At 42.5% G+C, this 20,083-nt stretch overlaps 2 protein-coding genes across 3 annotated transcripts; both read left to right on the top strand.

The window, feature by feature from the left end:
- The first annotated feature begins 1,902 nt into the window (after positions 1-1,902).
- Positions 1,903-14,301, top strand: eif5a (eukaryotic translation initiation factor 5A). Of its 2 annotated transcripts, none has more exons than XM_079489055.1 (5): positions 1,903-2,026; positions 3,957-4,144; positions 9,289-9,393; positions 12,429-12,560; positions 13,120-14,301. In XM_079489055.1, the coding sequence occupies exons 2-5, from the start codon at positions 3,977-3,979 to the stop codon at positions 13,180-13,182; spliced, it is 468 nt and encodes a 155-aa protein (XP_079345181.1). In that variant the 5' UTR covers positions 1,903-2,026; positions 3,957-3,976; the 3' UTR covers positions 13,183-14,301. The 2 variants fall into 2 exon arrangements, with proteins under 2 accessions (XP_079345181.1, XP_079345180.1); XM_079489054.1 differs by having other exon boundaries at positions 2,018-2,148.
- A 1,784-nt stretch (positions 14,302-16,085) lies between these two features.
- On the top strand, positions 16,086-19,089 carry rpl22l1 (ribosomal protein L22-like 1). The gene is made up of 4 exons (XM_079489584.1): positions 16,086-16,221; positions 16,545-16,664; positions 18,208-18,329; positions 18,760-19,089. The coding sequence occupies exons 1-4, from the start codon at positions 16,213-16,215 to the stop codon at positions 18,905-18,907; spliced, it is 399 nt and encodes a 132-aa protein (XP_079345710.1). The 5' UTR covers positions 16,086-16,212; the 3' UTR covers positions 18,908-19,089.
- The last annotated feature ends 994 nt before the right edge of the window (positions 19,090-20,083 follow it).

The following is a 20,083-nucleotide window of genomic DNA, read 5'->3' as shown; positions in this document are numbered from 1 at the left end:
TCGACTAAAACTAAGATGAAAAATGTTCATCGACTACATTTGTCCACTGACGAAAACTAAATGGAAACTAAATGAAAACTAAGCTATGAAGACTAAAACAAAGACTAAATATACTGACAATTTCGTCAACAAATAAAAACTAGACTAAAATGTTAGGAAGGCACTAGTGGACAAGAGATCCACTATACGTCATTTTAAAATTCGTTGCATGCTGAAAATAGATGCATTGTGGGCTTGTAGATCGGCTATTTTCAGCAAGTGAAAAAACAGTCATTACGACATCAAGCCCGCCAAAATACATTTTGTTCGACTAAATCAACTAGATTTAGTCGACTAAAATCGTATGACATTTAGTCGACTAAAACTAGAGTAACACTAGACATTCCAGGTGACTAAAATATGACTAAAACTAAATTAAGTTTCATTCCAAAGACTATGACTAAAATAGAAATTTGCTGCCAAAAACAAGTAAGTAAGTAAGTACATTGTATTTATAAAGCACCTTTCGAAGCAAAGCTACAAGGTGCTGAACAATTGACACAGTAAAAACTAGAAGCACATAATAGAAGCACAGAAAACACTGAACAAATACAGTTGTGACAATATAAATGAGCAGAACAAAACCAAACAAGGCAGAACAAAAACATAGGGCTATAAAATGAATCAGGTCAAAAGTACATGGGAGAAATATTTACGGAATAAATGAGTCTTGAAAACTAAGGGTGACCGGGCTTTCGCTGTGGTAGCTCCTACCCTATGGAATGCCTTTCCTCTGGCACTGAAAAATGCTGAATCAGTTGACTGTTTTAAGAGACCCCTAAAGCTATAGTTTTCAACTTGGACGCAGGTATTTCTAGCAGACCTTTGTTGGAGAAAAAACAACACTGATGCCAAGAGATGTCACCTCCTAGCCCAGTGTTCTCAACCTTTTCTGGATCAGGGCTCACTTGAAAATGTTGTAGAATCGGCCTCAGGTCTTAATGGGTTAAAGTGGTACACTGGAGGGCCCTGATGTAAACAAGTCTTAGTGCTTTTTCTGGTTTCATCCTCGTAGCAGTTGTTTTTGTATTGACTTGTGTTTCGTTGGAAAAGTAACCATTTTACATACTGTGAATAAAATATTCACGCACGCACGCACGCACGCACGCATGCGTGTGTATGTGTGTATGTGTGTGTGACGTATATATATATATATTAATGCTCTATTATCATTAAAATCCCAGTGTGTTTGTCCCAGGCCCACTTGCAATATCCTCGCGGCCCTGCATGGCCTACAGGTTAACCACTGGGGTAGGGTTAACCTGTTGACAAGTAGCCTAGTACTGCCTAAGCTTGACAGAATGTAGAAATTCACTCTCTTGCATGTCCCAAATAGGACATAAAAGTTAGAGTGCAGCTTTTAAGCAAATCCTAGCAAGGACAATTAAAATCATACATTCATGTGAAACACACATGTTCACAATGCTTCATACGATATTATTTTTGTATAAAAGATTGATGTGTGTAAATATCTGTTTAATTTATAAATGTGAATGAATCCCATTAATGCATAAAGATTATGGTGATGTAACTGGCAACCAAATGAACCAATGGAGGAAAAAAAAATACAAAAAAGGGGGGTCCTCCCTATACTCTAAGGATCCTCCACTCCAGTTCTTCAAACCTGGCAACCCCTTCTGTTCATCACTAAACCAGGTCCAGAAGGTTAAGAAGATTATATTCTGTAAAGGATGTGTCAGTGTGCACTGTGCAGTTTACAAAAATGGGACCAAATGTCATTCATTGCAAAATAATTGTAATACTACAATTAATTAGTGGCAACTGGCAACCCACTAAAAGAAACAAGTGGGAAAAGGGGGGGGGTGTTCAGTCTTCACTGTCTCGCAGTTCCTAAAAGGGCTTCAAACGCAAACCAAACCTGGCAACCCTTTCTGCTCGTCGCTAACCGGAAGTCCCCCTCCCACCCCCCCTCCCTGCGGTAAAGTTGGCTGCGCATGCGTATAGCCGGTCCTCTTTTTCTTGGAAGGTAAGTGTGGCATGGCGCGTGTTTCTGTCTACGGGGGATATTAAAAAGATAACCCGAGAACTGAGTGTACCGTGTCCGCAGCTGCGTCTATCGCCTCCCCGCACTCGCGTTTTATCGAGCCGGTGAGTGTGGTCCCCGTCTGTACGCCCGGGGAGGGAGAGTGGTTTTTTGGGGGGTGGGTAGAGTTTTCCTTCTCTGTTCGGGTAGGTTAGCACTGTGGCTGGCTGGGTGTGGGTCCATGTTGTACCGAATCAAAGAGAAAGAACATGCGGCCTGCGACAACCCCTCGTTTATAACGGCGCACGTTCCCCTCCGTGCGGCAAGTTACGAGACGAGACGTTTTAGCGAGGTCTTTTCTCGTGTACCGTTTAATTCAAAACGACGGTCCCTTCCTTCCTCCGCGTGGACGCACGGGAAATGTTCCGTCGGTTTTTTTGATGTATAGTTTAGCGTCGGGAAGTTGAATGGAGGCTAGCTAAGCTATAGCCAGGAAGCTAGCTAGCCAGATAATGGGCCAAACACGCTCGCGACATGTCGCGCGACATAAATGACGTAACCTTATTGGGCACGGGGGATAAAGTGTTGATGTGCGTGCTGTTTGACGCGTGATCATAACGTGTTGTTTGTTGTGTCGGGCGTGAAATGAAGTGGCCCGGCTCCGTTCTCACACCGCTAGTAGCGTTGTGTATGCCATCAGTGGCCTCCTCCTCCATCTTAACCAAACTTAAAAGGAAACAGTTATTCGTTATCGGGGACATTGTGGTGGTCTAGTCGTAGTCTAGACTTCACTTTAGTTTATTTTTTAACTTCGACTGTTAAAGTAGTTGTGTGGGTCGGTGGCTGTCTTGTCTGGCGTGGTCGAGCCGATCTACTGCCAAATGATTCCTAACATGACCAGACCAGTCATACCTACCCGGTCCTGGGCCTGCGTGCTCCGCTCACTGGATCTGACTGTATGGATCTGAGCCATGTTTTGGTCTCAGAACCTCAGTATAGTATAATTGTCCTTCGCTGCAGAACTGAGCATTTGCTATTAACGTTAGTGTGTATGTTTGTGAACTTGAGTAGCAGTAGCCGGTTGCAGAACTGCCCTGTGTGATCAGGCGACGACGGACCCTACGAAACTCATTTTGGACTAGTCGTCACTGCTGATCTTTTTGTTGGTGTTGTGTTAATCCCAATTTAGCCTGTCAAATGTCTACTGGATTTGTGCTCCAGTCAGAGGGTGGGTGGGTGACGCCGGACCATGAGGAAGCAGCCTAGTTAGTCTCGCGATCGTAGCCAGATAGCGTGTAGCATTTAGCTTTGTCGCAGAAGCTCGCATGATGTGACAACTTTTAGCCGGCCGTCGGGGTGGGTGTGTGTGGAGGGGGAGGCACTGGATGTCAATTTGCTCTGTTGTGACTGAGAGTTAATGGGCAAAACGGCGCGATTGGTTGTGGATACCACAACAGAGATGGTGTCCATGCACACACGTGCTAGCATGTAATAAAAATGTAAATGTCACGTTACTAGTAGCTACATGTGATTGTCTTGACAGTGAATCTTGCAAATTAATTAACTAGACATGCTATTTTGAGCTTGACATAGCTTAGTGTTGAGAGTGACAGTGGTTTTATTATCAAATGAGAGAAATATTGACTGAACATCACTAATGTCACCCATATGTGTATGTTGAATGGCACTGCCCCTGATTAACCAAATTAACTCTAATGCCCCTATTCTGATTATGCCATATGATATATAATGGGCAAACATTTGGTGGAAATGGCTGATCTACACGCTCACTGTTCTGACCATGTCGATTAGCTATTGCCGAATTTTGACCTGATGAAGAATGGTTTTAAATGTAAACAAACGTGTGCAGATGTTCATTGTGCTGCGTACAAACATCACTGGCTTGAAAATTGACAGAATGTTTCTTTTGCAGTGTCTCTGACCCTCTGCACCATGTCAGAACCTGATCTTGACTTCACGACCGCCGAGTCTGGCGCGTCCTCCACCTACCCCATGCAATGCTCTGCCCTGCGCAAGAACGGCTTTGTGGTGCTGAAGGGACGCCCCTGCAAAATTGTGGAGATGTCCACCTCCAAAACCGGCAAGCACGGGCATGCCAAGGTATGAATTAAACACTGAAGTGTAGGGTGTCTCAGCCAGTTTGTGCCCTTCCTGGGAAAGTTGTTTTATCGGGCAGACCGACATTCGTATTGTCTCTAGCCACTTTCTAGGGGAATGTTGACATAGAGGGTATGTGCGTGACATCATCATACCCGGTTATGCGGGAACACCTGAGTGGTAGCTATGTATGATAGCACATACATTCAAAGTTAAAGCAGAAGTCCTATCTGATTGCATTAAACATTAAACTCACTTTGCCAAGTCACTTTGCCACTCTATTTCCCTTTCACTTTATGCATGCACATACCTCTCTATACCACCTATACAAAGCCTGGTGAGGGTGCATGCAACATAATAAATAAGGTCAGCACTTTTTTATTTCACCGTGAGTCCAGGTTTGAATCTGACCCGAGGCACTTAGCTGCATGTCACCCACCCTCTTTTCTGTCTTGCTGTCAAATCCAAAAATAACCTTTTGGCAAGTAAGATTTGGCGATTGGATGAGTCCAATTGTCTGTTTTTGTGGGGCAGAGGTTTTGGGAGACAATGTTTTTATTTTGCTAATGCTCTGCCTCAAGAATTAAACTTAAAATATAGCCACAGTAGGCCTTGCGATAAGAGCATTGGGCTCTAATGCAGCCTATCGGTGTGCCCCGGGTTCGAGTCCCGTTCCCGACCACCTTTGCTGCATGTCTGAGTCTCTGTCAAAGGCAGAAAAGGCAAAAAAACTAAAAACTATTTTAATAAAATTTAGCCAAATTAAATGTAAAGCTCAATACGTGAGCAAAGTGTTTCTAGGCAGGTTCTTCTTGCGCTGATTTCCAATGATTCTAAACACAGCTGTCCCGACCGGTGCCATAAATACAAAAATTATAGTAAACTTATCCAGTAGCTGGTTTCTATAATCCAAATCCTCGTATTTCGAAGTATTTCAAATGTGAGTTTGCGGCCCACACCAAGTCACTTGAGTTCCAGGGGGGTGGATGAAGTGATTGATTAGTTTATCCCACAGCAGAAGAATAACAAATCACACGTGTGTGTGTGTGTAATGATGGGTGCTCTTAATCATCATACGTCATCTCATTCGGGCCAATCACAATTTGCGTCCTCACCTTCATCTTCAATGTTTGTTTACACAAACACTCAAAGCTGGACACACAAAAGAAACTTGGATGTTTCTGTTTTGACATATCGTAGCTATCAATGGTGCAAACGGGTAGGCCACTGCTTCAATTTCATTAAATCTCCTAGCCTGTGAGACAAATGTATACTTAGTCATACAATGTTTAGTGTAGACTATAGATGTTAAGGATGCAACAGTCTTGAAAATATAGCATCTTAACCTGCAGATTGGATAAAGAGCATCATACAAAGCAGATGGGTTTGTCAACCATTTCTACTAATTTGGTAATTTACCTAGCTTAGAAGTACCAATTTAAACAAAGCAGATGAGGAAGGTAGTGCATGCACATCCGTGGCCTCGGTGCAATTGTGTCAATGTTTCAATCGGGTCTTCATCAGGGAATATACATACGTCTTGATGATCTGATTGATCGAATCAGTGGTTTTAAACCTTTTTCATATAAAGGCCCATTATTTATTCTGCACATGATCCACGGACCACCATTTGATTACATTAAGCCTACGACCCAAAACTAAAGAATATTTTGTTATTGTTCGATACGTTTTTGTCCACAATTCCATGCTGTTGATGTGGTACCATAGGAGATAACGGGCAAACATTGATAACACTTTTTTTCCTCGTGTAAAATGAAACCAAAGGAACCCATAAGGGTCTATGTGGTTTCATTTTACTGTCAAGAGTTAAAGATCTAAAAGATCCATTTGGTTACAAACTCCATTAAGCTAGGGACCACTGGTTGAAAATAGGAATGCACCGAAAGGGAAATTCTTGGCCGAAACCGAATATAGGAAACAGTTGGCCGAATACCGAATATGATTAATATTATACATCTTTTTTTCCTACCATGGCTGTACCTTAAAGCTACCTGATTTATGGCAAAACTTAATTAAATAATAATCACTATGGGTCCATAAAACATTTATTCAGCTCTTTCGAATGCATTAATTGCATACACTATTCGGTGATATATTCTGCCTGTTCGGGCCGAAACCGAATAGTGTGTACCAAAATCTCCTGGAGGGGGCGTCAACATATGTGTCACGTGGTAGCGGCTGCCATACTTGTTGGCTTGTCTGGTTTGTTTACATTGAGCGCAGGGGTTGACACTACCGCTTGCCCGGGGCAAGTATAAAAAAAATGGTCGGGCAGGTGAAGGTTGCTACCGGCTTGCCCGATCGGGCAAGTGTGCATTTTGAGTGGACGTCTTAGTTTAGTTGGCTATATAAACATTTACACAACATGAGATATTGAACGTGGTCATTGCGCGCCGCCTCCGCATCTTCCCCTGCTTTCTATCTCTCTCCCAAGCAACCCCCCCCTGCTGCCGCCACCACCACACACTGTAGCTCTACTAGCACGCGTGAAGCTATGAGAGAAGGCCCCTGCTCCAGCACAATCTTGAGCCCCCCAAAACAGGCCAGCAGCCTGGGGAAAAGGTAAAAAATACTACGGACACAGTCATGGAGAGGAAAAAGTGACTACAGAAAAAGTAAATGAGTCAGAACGACGTCAGCGAAAGTTTCTCGAGGAGTGGACTGTCGCGTTTCCATGGCTGCTACTACAGCACCGTCCTCCATGGCTGCTACTACAGCACCGTCCTTCTCTGCAAAGTTTTGCCGTGACTTCCCCAGCTTTCTGACTGGTATGTTCAGTCGGTAAACGATATAACATGGCATCATGACGAAGCCACAACCCGCTTCGCGAGTCGCCAATAAAGCTCTGCCCGAGCAACACTATGTGGCGATGCTCCGTCGTACGGCGGTGTCGCGCCTCGAATGTTGCATGCATGCTTCACAACGCTTGGGATGCGATGCGCCGTGAGCTTGTGGGTGGATCAGCTGTTTTCGGCACACAACACCGTTGTACCACAAAGTAAATCTGGCAGAACGTGCACAGTGCACACATCAATATACATTGCCTGCCAATTGTCAACAATACCATCACTGGTTGGTTTATTGTGTTTTCAGAACGTCGTTGTTTAATGGTTGCCAGTCATTCAATACTCATCTCATGCTGATACTGATAGTATGCTAATGGGTGTGTGAAAGTGGAACCTCCACTAATGAGGTGTTCTCCCAATGGAAGAACAACTATGAAGAGAGCTACCTCTAATGTTAAAATAAACCTCGTATTTACCTAACTTGATTGTTATAGCCTACTGTGACTTAAAAAAAACAGTTTTCAAAGTTTTCAACTGGGAAAGGAAACGTTTCAAGCATGCAAGTAGAAAGTAAAAAATACGTTAAAATAAACTAATGCAAAATGTAGGCCTACAATATATTTTGGGGGGCAAGTGGCCATGAGCTGAGGGCAAGTGGAACATGACCTTTACTTGCCCGACGGGCAAGTGCCTCTGAGACCTTAGTGTCAACCCCTGGAGCGACTATCAGGTGTGCTTGTATACGTTCTTTTTTTAAAACTGACCTTACAATGGTGCAGACTTGCTCAGTAAATAAGTGCCACAGCAGGTCACATCGAGGGAATGAGCCAGAAAACGGAATTAGATACAGAATCAAGGAACCCAGATTGACGAGTTTACAAAAAGACGTAGAATGGCTTGGATCTCGGCTGTACGCTGCACGGGCACAGAGACATAACGTTCAACAAAGTATCTAAGCACAGCCGTGTTTGTTCACAACATTTTCCTTGTAATGTATTTGGGCCCGACGTTCTTTCTATCCATCCTGGTGTTGGTTCACTATATTGTCGCCAAGAACGAGCTCAATATTTACAAAAACATACCACCGTCACTCTATTCTGAGTGATGTGGGCTAGAATTTAATGCCCACGAGAGGGCAGTCCCTAGCTTTTCAGACGCCGCCCCCCTCTTGGTGACGTACACATTTTCACACGCTATATGCCGAAAGCCATTTTCTGCGGCTGAATATTCGGTGCATCACTAGTTGAAAACTATTGATCTAAATGTTAAAATACAGCTGAGCTTTTTCAGCATCACCAGTGTGCAGACTACTTCTTATTTTTTTAGAATGGATGACTCAAAAAATACAAATTTATTTTCCAATAAGAAAGTGCTTTGCTTAATTAGCTTACTTGTAGGATTCACACTTGGTAATCTATATATAGCCTACAAAGTAGGGATGGAATCTTTTCAGGTTATCAGAAACCTAAAGGTATATTCAGTGATTTCACTTAATTCAAATATCACTTTGTTAAAATACAGCTGAGCTTTTTCAGCATCACCAGTGTGCAGACTACTTCTTATTTTTTTAGAATGGATGACTCAAAAAATACAAATTTATTTTCCAATAAGAAAGTGCTTTGCTTAATTAGCTTACTTGTAGGATTCACACTTGGTAATCTATATATAGGCTACAAAGTAGGGATGGAATCTTTTCAGGTTATCAGAAACCTAAAGGTATATTCAGTGATTTCACTTAATTCAAATATCACTTCTCTTTTTTTGTTTGTTGTGATAATCCTCCTTACTATAGTGTGCTGACCATATAAGAAGTTCCTCTCTGTCCCCAGTTAACCCCTGGGGGTCAAAAAACCTTAGGTTTCGTTGTTGGCTAGGTGTCCCCACTGTAGTGCGTGCATGTGCACATCTTGTTACTGGGGCGGACCGGGGGGTTTTCCAAATCACTGAATGCTCCTTTAACCCTTTCCCCGTAGGTTCCATAATGGTAAAGAAGAGGTGAAATGTTGAAATGGCTTCATTCTCTTAAGGTGGTTGCACACTGGACGCGTTTTTCGGAAAACCGATGGAGAAACGCCGCTAAAAACGCGCTCAGTGTCCCGGGACCTTTAGTCTTAATTAACTGTGACAAATGGTATGTATTTACTAACTGTATTATGCAGTTTGTTTTATGCTGGCCATTGTCTCAGAAGTCATAAATGTAATGGAATTTAGCAATTTATGCCCATGAAAGGACGGACAGTACACATACTGAAAACAGCCTATTTGCATGCCTCAAATCATGCCTACTGTATGTAAAATCCTTCTGAGATTATGTTAACGTCCTCCCCCTTTACATTACAGGTTAACATGGTGGGTATTGACATCTTTACCAACAAGAAGTATGAAGATATGTGCCCCTCCACCCACAACATGGACGTCCCTTCCATCAAGCGGACAGACTACCAGGTAGGTTATAACCCAGCAATGTTTTTAGAGGGCAAAGGAGATGGTTCCCTCAGCTGACAACAGCTGAAGCCATGGTAACCATAGACATAAAGGTAGACACCTTCCGGCTCTGGGGCGTGTGTTCTCAAGAGGGGGCAATAGTCTGGCAGTCGGGTTGTGGAGTGGGAAATTTGGTATGTTTGGTATTTAATTGGCCTAAAATATTGTCTATATACATGCATGCATTCATGAATCCACTTGCTGTACGGCTGTCAGTATTGAGCAATTCTTTTAATAGGGGTTTCCTGTGACCCTACCATTAACATCCTGTATAAGGCAACAATGTCAAACTTTCTTTATGCTTTAAGTAGCATGTGACGTCAAACTAGGTAGTTTTCATGATTCTGAATCCATATCATTAGTTTTGCACAAAAAAATACTCCTTGCTAAAAACAGCCATAGCCTAGCCACTTGCCCAAATGTGCCCAAAATGTGCTGACCTCATCACATTTGTCATATCACTCCTTTTAGCCCAAGGAGTGTTTATTTTGTGCAAAACTAATTGCTTGGAATGCATTCAGAATTATGAAAACCCCCTAGTTTGACATGTCACATGCTACTTAAAGCATAAGGAAAGTTTGACATTTTTGCCTTATACAGGATGTTAATGGTAGGGTCACAAGAAACCCCCTATAAAACAATTGCTCAATACTGACAGCCGGTCAGCAAGTGGATTCATGAATGTACTTATATAGACAATATTTTAGGCAAATAAAAGGCAAATAAAAAAGACTATCAAATTTCCTACTTTAAAACAAAAGAAGCCTGTTGGCTGCCGGACTACAAAGCTTTCCAGAGATTCCTTGCGAAGCATAGCGGCGGCATGAGTGGAAGCTTGTCAAGCAAGGAGACGTTCGGGTCTGACAAGTCCCTGAGTGGCAGCGTGCGTAACGTGCCTTCCGCTTTTCCGCCCAGAGTGTAAATTATTCCGACCTCCCGTCGACACACATGGCACCAACGAACTGCTGCGGCCAATGTGGCATCTATTTTTTTTTTTTTTTTTTTTAAATATGATGGTAACCTTCAGCCAAAAATGTAAGAACCCAGGATTGAAGTTGAAGTCAACTGCTGTCTGTCTTGGCTGAACTGCTGTACTGTATTTAACTCACACAGTGCCACGTGACGCCTCCTGACACCTTTAATGTATCCCGTTGCCACTGACTCCTAATGACTCCTTTTTTAATATCAATTAATCCGGGAGCTTAGCTGTGTCTAGTTTCCCTGTGTAAAGCTCCGGTTTTCATTTCCGGAGAAAAATCGGCTGGCTTATGATCGCTATGGGACGGAGCATCTTAGAACGTAAATATCTCGGAATCGCTTTTTTGACCAATGCAAGCTTGGTTTGCGTCTGTATCCCAACGCTAGTATTTCACTGATCAAAAGTACGTTTTGGGTGTATTAACACAATCGGCGCCGGGATTCCTTCAATATAGTAGCTCTGGGGTGCCGGGAAGACATGGCCACTTTTACTCTGTAAAGCCCCCCCCCCCCCTACTGTTCCGGAAAAAACTGAGATATTTTTGTGCTTGCTTACCTCGCTAAGAATACGATAATCGCTGATCCCTCGCGTTCATATTTTTGAACGAGAGGCAGATGAGAAGTCAGAAATGAAGAGCTTAGTATATCCATCAGATCAAAACCACGGAGGGCGCCCTAGATTATGAGAGACGAGGCATTCTTTCTGCTGCGGTAAACTAGGAAGTGACCGGACCGCACATGAGCGAAGAGCGGCGCGTATGGTGGCCTTGGAGTCCAACTAAAAAAAAAAAAGAAATTCAGAATATTCTCTCGTTTGATATCATTGAAGATGCGCTAGGATGTGTACACACGTCATTGCAACCCATCGGTTGGATTGCTTATGGTGTGTGGGCACGTTGGATGGACGGAACCTGTTAATGACAATCGCAGTACATGGTAAATAGCGGATTTTACTTCCTGACTCAGCGGTTTCCGGCCAAACGCCCTTTCAAAATAAGACTACCTCCTGTTTACAATGAATGGATGGCAATAACTGCTCAAAGCCACCACCAGATAGCAGTGAATTGTAGACTTATCTGTGGACCATGCTTTTGGCAAAAATAGATGCCTGCCATTGGTTGGCTTAGTTTTTTTTGGTTCTTTTGTTATGTAGGTGTTCATGGCAATGTGTAATTGACTATACACTCAGGTCAGTTCAATGGGAAATTGGCTCTTGTATGTTATGCAGTTAATGGCAATGTGTAGTTGACGATACCCTCGGGTCATTTCAAATTTACAATCTGACTCTTTTAAGCCCTAACCACACCATAGGGTCACCATGCAACACCTTGGGTCCAAACCGTTGCAAGGAGTTCACGCTAAAACCGTCTCGACCCTTTGGTGTGGTTTGGGCCATTGAATTACATGCGTTGAATCACTAGGGTCAACGTGCAACAAGACGTATCACACCTCAGGGACAACGCTAAAACCGTCTTGACCCTTTGGTGTGGTTAGGGCTTTTGTAAGTTACCTAGTTTGCAGTGATTTGGTTTGTGCAAATGTTTGAGTTGGACTTAACTTAAAGTGTTTGGTTTGTACCTAGGTGGCTTAGTAGTCAACACAACACTCATTGAAGCTGGATTTTGGCTGCATCCTATAGTATATTCTTCAATCCCATTGACATTCTAGAAGCCTGTGATTGACATACCGGTCCTGTAGGTGTGGCAACGTTTTACTAAGTTGTCACCCTTGTCATTGCAGGGTTTATTGCATTTTGGAAATGTAGTTTTTGCTAAATTTATATATCTATGTATTTTTGCCATTGACCTTCCCATGTAAATTCTCATCAATGTTATGATGGTGTAGAAAAGTCTGCTTCAGAAGTTCCATCCTCTGGTGCAGAATGTAGTGTTGGTACAAAAGAGTATACCATTAAATGCCTTTATCGCACTAAACCCTTTTAATGGTGGCAGCATTTTGACTATAGGACAATGCACATGATTGCATGCATTTTTATTTGTTTGCCTCCCCTTATCCAGCTTCTCAACATCAGTGAAGATTTCATGTCTCTGATGTCTGATAATGGAGACATCAGGGAAGACCTGCGATGTCCTGAAGGTGACCTGGGCAAGGAAATCTTGGGAAAGTTTGAGGCTGGTGAGGAATTCATGGTAAGTCAAAGTTATACACTGACATTGTTCACCTTGTTTCCATTTATTTCTTGTATGCAGTCCAATGAAAAAGAAAACACCAGTTAAGCCATGACTTGCTATTGGAACGTTCCATTGCATTATACCTAATCGTTAATATTGAATTATAGTTATCGATTTTCATTTTGAACACTTTTACTCACCCCTACTTTGAAGTAGTTTCAGTCCCTGCAGCAAAACAGGATTGAAATGTATAGTTAAATTACAATTTTGCATGCACTTCAAACTGAATAAATATATAGATTTGGAAATTATGATTAATGGATCTTACCGATCAGTCACCTTGCCAGTTGATTAGAGAACTGTTTCCCTGTTGACCCAGTATGACTCTGATAACCCTGATCCTATCAGGTGTAAGGAGATCTGCTGGGACCCTGATGGGAAACAGCGACTGGTTGTGAAATTGACTGAGAAATAAATCTGATTCCACAACTATGAATAAATGTTCTTAAAATGCAGATTGTGATCCATCTTGTAACATTTGTCTTGCTTAATTTCCTCCATTTGTCCATTGTTGCAGGTCTCTGTGCTGGCTGCCATGGGAGAAGAGTGCGCTGTGGCCATCAAGGCCATGAACAAGTAGGAAGAACCTTGCTGCCCAAGTGCAACAAGCACCGCCCACCACCGGTCTCCTGCATTCTCATTGGTTCTGTCACCAAAGCGACGGCCTTCACGGACAACCTCAATTGTTCTGTTGTGATAATCCCCTCAATTCTCAATTTTTCTACATCTGTTTCTCTACTCCATCGCTGTTAGGACCTTGTTTTGCTTTGTTCTACCGTAGCCCACTAACTGAATCACCTTAATCACTGAGGTTTTGTTTGGCAACATTCAACAATCTGCTTTATGAAGGAAAAAAAATAAATGTAAAAACAGCAGAGTAGTTGCTCATTCCTGTTTTTTATTTTCGACTTCAAAATGTCTCGCCACTCACATTCCTGAATGTTGAAATAACAACCGGATTTAGCTTTTGTATGATTATTTTTTTATATTCTTTAGAGTAAATATAGCAGGCCTAATGCCTTTTTATGGGGGGTCTGGTGGTTGGTTGTTCTCTTTTTCCTTTTGTTGTAAAAGGAGGAGTTTGAAAGGTTAGCCCCATTTTAAATAGAATTCTTAACCCTAGTTAGGTTGTCCCTCTTGCTGACATACTAGCTTTCCAGCAGGGCTTTTGGCTCCGGTTCCTGTCACACGACGAAACAAGGATGAGATGTCTAACCCCACCTCCCCCAAAATGGGAATTGCAAGTGGCTAGCACTAAAAAAAAAGAGCACTTGTGGCGTACCCCCTAGCATTTCAAATAAGCACGAAGAAAAGAGAACTTTTCCCCAAATGGAAACAAACTTCAGTGATTTCTCTAAATGCCAGTCTCTTGTCTGTATTAAAGTTTGAGGGGCGTGAGGGTCCTGTGCGCTTACCTCTTGTCACCGTGACAACTAAGGCCGTGCCCCGATGCCCTGGTGTCATCACCCCCCCCCCCCAAATACCCAAGGTGTGTTTTTGAGGCGTGAGTGTGCAAAGGTGTGGGCCTCCAGAATGTTGTGGGAGGCAGTTTGCAGTGAGGTGTATTACTTAAAAAATGTTGGAGGGGCTCGATCGGGGAGGGGAGGATGGTAGAGTTTGCAAAAGTATTTTGTTCACTCGAGGCCTTTGTCACCTGACTGGAGATGGCAAAAAAATAAAAGGTAAAAATGGAAAAACATTACCTCAAACGGTTTCTTTTATTTCATGTAGTTTTTGTCTAAAGCTTATGCCATGAGTTAATTTGTTTGGGTGGGTATGCATACATTTCCAAAAAGCTGCCACGGTCTACTGTGGGGGAAATGTAGCATCTTCTGCACATTGGACCATAAGTGAAGTTGTATGCTGGATGTGGTGATGGAGCTGTTTGAAGCAGTTGGGGCCACACCCTTGAGACTGAAAATATTTAATTTGCAACAACTGCGACAACTCTCATGCCACCCAACTCATGCCACCCAATGCCAGTCTAGGAAGTGTTTTTTTTTTCCAGTACCTAGAGAAATGTCATGTTCAGAGTTGGTTTAGGATTTGTCTGGTGGTCACTGGAAGTTTGTTAAAGCTTACAGTAAGTACAATTGTATGTCTGTGCATGCCCTGACAGTAATGGATTCTCTGACTCATCAAGGCCAAAAACAGTGATTCATCAAGGCTTACTATAGCCACCTAAATGTGTAAGTAAGGGACTTGACCATAATGCTGCACAATGCACTAATGCTGTTGCAGTAAAACGTGGTATGCCATTGCCAACTGCACTGCTAGGCAGGCTGCCTGTCAATGATTGACCACATGATCTTCTTATCGGGGTGAGCAGGGTGACCCTGCCCTTTGTAGCCTACTATCAAGCTACTGAGGTGAATGGAGTCCTAGTCTGGCAGCTGACCGGCTTCTTTTGTTTAAAGTGGGAAATTTGGTTATAATTGGTGGCACGTCTGTAAATGTCTATACATTTCATGAATCCACTTGCTGACTGGCTGCCAGTATTGGGCAATTTCTTTTGACATTTTTTTAACATCCTATGGCAGGCAAAATTGTCAAACTTTCCTTATGCTTTAAGTAGCATGTGACATGTCAAACTACTGGTTTTCATGATTCTGAATCCATTCCAAGCATTAGTTTTGCACAAAAAACACTCCTTGGACTAAAAACAGCCATAGACATCATGACAAATGTGAGGTCAGCACTGATGTGGTGAGGTGGGCACATTTGGGAAAGTGGCTATGGCTGTTTTTAGCCCAAGGAGTGTATTTTTTTTGCAAAACTAATGCTTGGAATGGATTCAGAATCATGAACCCCCTAGTTTGACTTTGAAATGTCACATGCTACTTAAAGCAAATGGAAAGTTTGACATTTTTGCATGCCATAGGATGTTAATGGTAGGGTCACAAGAAACCCCTATAAAAAAATTGCTCAATACTCACAGCCGGTCAGCAAGTGGATTCATGAATAGACAAGAATTGCCAGAAAAATGTTTGGGCTGGAGCCAGGCTAGGAAGAGTGGGTATGGTACCTCAATGTTGAATTGAAAAATGTGTTACAAAATTGTGTGCGTGCGCGCGCGCATATATATATATATATATATGTATATGTGTGTGTGTGTGTGTGTAATTACTTGGTTTGGCTCCTCCCCTTTCTTAGTCCACTTCCTGTGTGCTGCTGTGTTTATTCCTACTAACAACCTTTGTATGTTTATTTGTATGATTTTGCTCTTGAGAGATGAGGTGCGTTCTAATAATCTATGAACCGGTACAGAAAAGTAGGCTATTTAGAACATTATTTTCTACCTGTTCATACGGTCATTTTGGGCATACAAAAGAAGATGAAGGTGAATAATATTTAATGATTGAATGCGTATGATAATGTAAGTATGATAATGAATGCGCCGTGCATGTTCAAATCATTTTCCAATTCTATTTTTGTGCGCGTGTGGGGGTGGGGGGGGAAGCAGACAATTTCTCATCGAGGCGCCCACTCGGGTGCGTTCGGTTCGGTTCGGATCGGATCATCAGCTGACGCGAGTCACGTGACAGTAGAATAGTACAGTACATCCGCTCTGCGTCACTGCCGACTCTTTCTTTCAGCCCTCAAGCTCAACATGGCGCCGGTATGTACAGAAAGCTCCTCGTCTTAGTTGGGCTCGTTTTCATAATTCGAGATAGTTTTGGGGGAATATGTTCACAATGATGTACTCATAATCACATAATGACCTTTCCTACCAACGGTGCTTCGCAATGCGCACACACAGTGCACTGTTTTGGTCGTGGGGGAAACGAGGGGAAAAAAGCTGCTACATGTTACCATTATTAGCTAACTGTTAACACGTGTTACTTTTATTCATTGCATTCAGTCAAGTTAAAGTGATCTTGTATAACAGCGATTACTCAACTAGGCATAATATTTGAACTGCTGTTTTTTTTTTATCCCCAGATGAATCTGAAGAAGAAACCCATAGTTAAGAGTAAGAAGTCCAAAAAGGGCGCAGCATGGAGGTTCACCCTGGACTGTACTCACCCCGTGGAGGACGGCATTCTGGACTCCGCCAACTTTGTAAGTTTCTGAAAGTAAAATCAAATCACTTCTTGAGAATGTCGTGGTTCCATTTTATGTATAGAAATCATTGAGAACACTTAAAACGCCACTTCCAAGTGTTGCTCAATTGATCGATCATGAAATTCATTAATTGTTTTCTTGAGGGCCTCAGTTCTGATTATACAATAAGAAGCTATTTGTTTTCATCAGTAAGACATTGTCATTGGCATTCTCTGGTTTTCTAAAATGCATCATTCTGATGAATTCATTCCATACAATAAATCTATGACAGCGTCTGTTAACCATGATCCTCAGGATCGTGTTTGTTTTCATCTAGGAATTTATTTTATTTGCATGTTAGTCTAGGTTGGGATTTAAGGTGAATGCAACCATTTACCCTGTAGACAAGAAAACCAACCGTATCTGAAGTCACCACCAGGTAGCAGGGTTGGGGGAGCCACTAGAACGGCTGCCTGTGATATTGCATTTAAGGTTTCTTTATTTCTCAATGTGCCTTAAAAATTCAAACATTTTGGTTACCCAGCCTTAATCCACTGCATTGGAGTGATCTATGGCTGTGTAGTAGTTTATGGCATTCATGAAATGTAGGCTACTTGATATCGCAACCTAGCCCCTCTTGGAACCCTCTTAAAAGGTTTCTGACATTTGGATGTTTACCTTTTACGGAGGGTCCCTTTTCAGCTGTCGCCCGCAACATGGCGATTCTGGGATACACACGGACTTGGCCTCGCATATGTCCTTGCTATGCGCTATTTGAGTGATGGTTATGTCTCTAAAGAAGCATATATCTGCAATAGGAGACAACGGAGACAACCAAACCCCCCGCGAACGGTGCAGAAGCCGTTACGTATTTTTAATCTTTGTCAGACCGTTTTGGCAGCTCTGAAATTCTCACTTCCCATGTCCCGCCTCCCGAGCGGTGGCTGGCTAGCTGTTACTGCCTCTGATTGGCCGACCGCATACATGCAGGATGTTTTTCAGAGCTGCCAAAACGGTCTGACAAAGATTAAAAATACGTAACGGCTTCTGCACCGTTCGCGGGGGGTTCGGTTGTCTCCGTTGTCTCCTATTGCAGATATATGCTTCTTTAGAGACATAACCATCACTCAAATAGCGCATAGCAAGGACATATGCGAGGCCAAGTCCGTGTGTATCCCAGAATCGCCATGTTGCGGGCGACAGCTGAAAAGGGACCCTCCGTAAAAGGTAAACATCCAAATGTCAGAAACCTTTTACGAGTGTTCCGAGAGGGGCTAATCGCAACCCTAACTCACATTTAGTCCTTTGCAAATTACATTAAAATAATGGTCACACACAAAAATAATAATGATCACATCTGGGAAGCCGATTCCATTAAGAAGTGGACAATATATTGTGGACACTTGTAGTGTACTATTTTGTTTTCAACAAGTTGAAGTTAGCAATTGTCATAGTTTGAGAGACTGGCTAATCCTGTGCATGGACTAGGGTTCCCTTCCCTAGGTCAAAACAAACACTAGGGTTCTCTTCCCTAGTGTGTCACTGTGCTTCTGTCCAATAGGAAACCTTCCTCAATGAGAGGATAAAGGTCAACGGGAAGACGGGGAATCTGACTAATGTGGTCCAGATCAGCCGTGTCAAGAACAAGATCAACGTCACGTCTGAGAAGCAGTTCTCCAAGAGGTGGGTTTAGCTTTATCTGTATATATTTGTATTAGCTCATAGGCTTTAGCTCATGGCAGTAAAGACAGAACTTGAAACAAACTTTTGACGAACCCTTCAGTCATTGTAGTCGGGTTTTAACATGTGAACATATTTATGACTCACTACACTAACAAGTAAGTGTGCATTGAGCTTTGGGTAGCCTCCAAAAGACCAGAGAAACACTGGTATCCACTTAATCTATACCAGTGGTTCTCAGAGGTGCTTATTGAGAACAGCAAGAGCTTCCGGCCTCACACTCAACTCCAATTTAGTGACTATATATATATATATATATATATATATATATATATATACCCTAATTACCATTCGAAAAAGTCCTCTTGTGCCTCCTCTGCCCTGTCTGTAATAGAAAATGTAATCCCATCGGTTTTTCTGTGTTATCATGCAGGTACCTGAAATACCTGACCAAGAAGTACCTGAAGAAGAATAACCTCCGTGACTGGCTGAGGGTGGTGGCATCCGACAAGGAGTCGTACGAGCTACGCTACTTCCAGATCAGTCAGGATGATGATGAGGAGTCTGAGGCAGACGAGTGAAGGGCCTCACCTACCTACACAGGCGGCCAAGCGCTACTAGGCTGTGCACGACTGCACTGACCTACGGTTGTGTTGGTTAAACAATATTGTTGCCCAATGTCAGAATGGACTGCAATAGCACCACTACATCATAAGCTGCAATGTGACACTGACGGAGAATAAAGAAATGCCATTTAATTTGACTGACTGTTTGTTTATTTACTGTCAAAGAAATGTCCATTACTGATTATTAATATACATCCGCAGGACCAGCCCAAGCCTTTTTGGGCTCCTTAGCAGAATTTGAGAGAGGGAGCAACAAGGTTATATATTTTATTTTATTTGTTTTTGCATCAGCTGCATAACATATAATAAATCATCCGTATAAACGCACTGATCAACTTTATTGACCTACTGTTCCTCGAATGTCTTTGTAGGTAAAGTTTTGTATCACCAAAATAACATCCTGCATTTTGGTCATGGTTTGTAAGGGTCTAAAATCTCACTGACTTAAGATGAAAACCGTTACTTATAATACTATGTAGGTAGGTATAGCTTAGTTGTGGAAAAATATTTTAAAGGGTCACTAGATGGTGCTGTTGCCTATTGTCTCCAAGGCAGGAACATCAAAGATTGGCTTTCACAAGATAATAGTAAAAGAACCTGAAAAGGGCAAAAAAAAAAAAAAAAAAGATGAATAATACAAGCAGGTATTTGGAATATTGTGAACCGGTCTTAGATCAGCGTCCAGCTGGCCCCCTTCTGAATTGATGACCAGTGTTCTTGTTTTTCCCCTCTCAATTGTGTGTATATGCTTTCCTTTCCCCCTGCCCTTTCCCTAATCTGTGTGTGCAGTCCTGCACTTCACATGGGGAACAACATCTTAAAGGTGAATGCTATGCATTTCAAGGTGTAAAACTGCAAATCATTGGAAAGTCCTAGCAAGCTGTGTGTGTGTGTTCGCGCGCGTGTGTGCGAGTTTGCTGCTGCTGTATCATCTGGTGTGCATAAAGCAGAAAGCTTTAGGAATGCCTCCACCTTACCCTGTTCTGTAAGAACGTAGATGCCTACGGTTTGGAGTGGGGTTGTCTTTCTTTTCACTGTTTGTCTGCTTGTCTGTTACTCTGATCCATGTTCTTAGTCCGTATCCCATTTTAGCACATGGTGTGAAAATATCCTATACACACTAACATAGAA

The sequence above is a fragment of the Electrona antarctica genome (genome assembly GCF_951216825.1).
Source record: "Electrona antarctica genome assembly, chromosome: 20".
NCBI lineage: Eukaryota > Metazoa > Chordata > Actinopteri > Myctophiformes > Myctophidae > Electrona > Electrona antarctica.
Note: the sequence above shows the minus strand (reverse complement) of the source record. Positions and strands in the feature narration are given on the sequence as shown.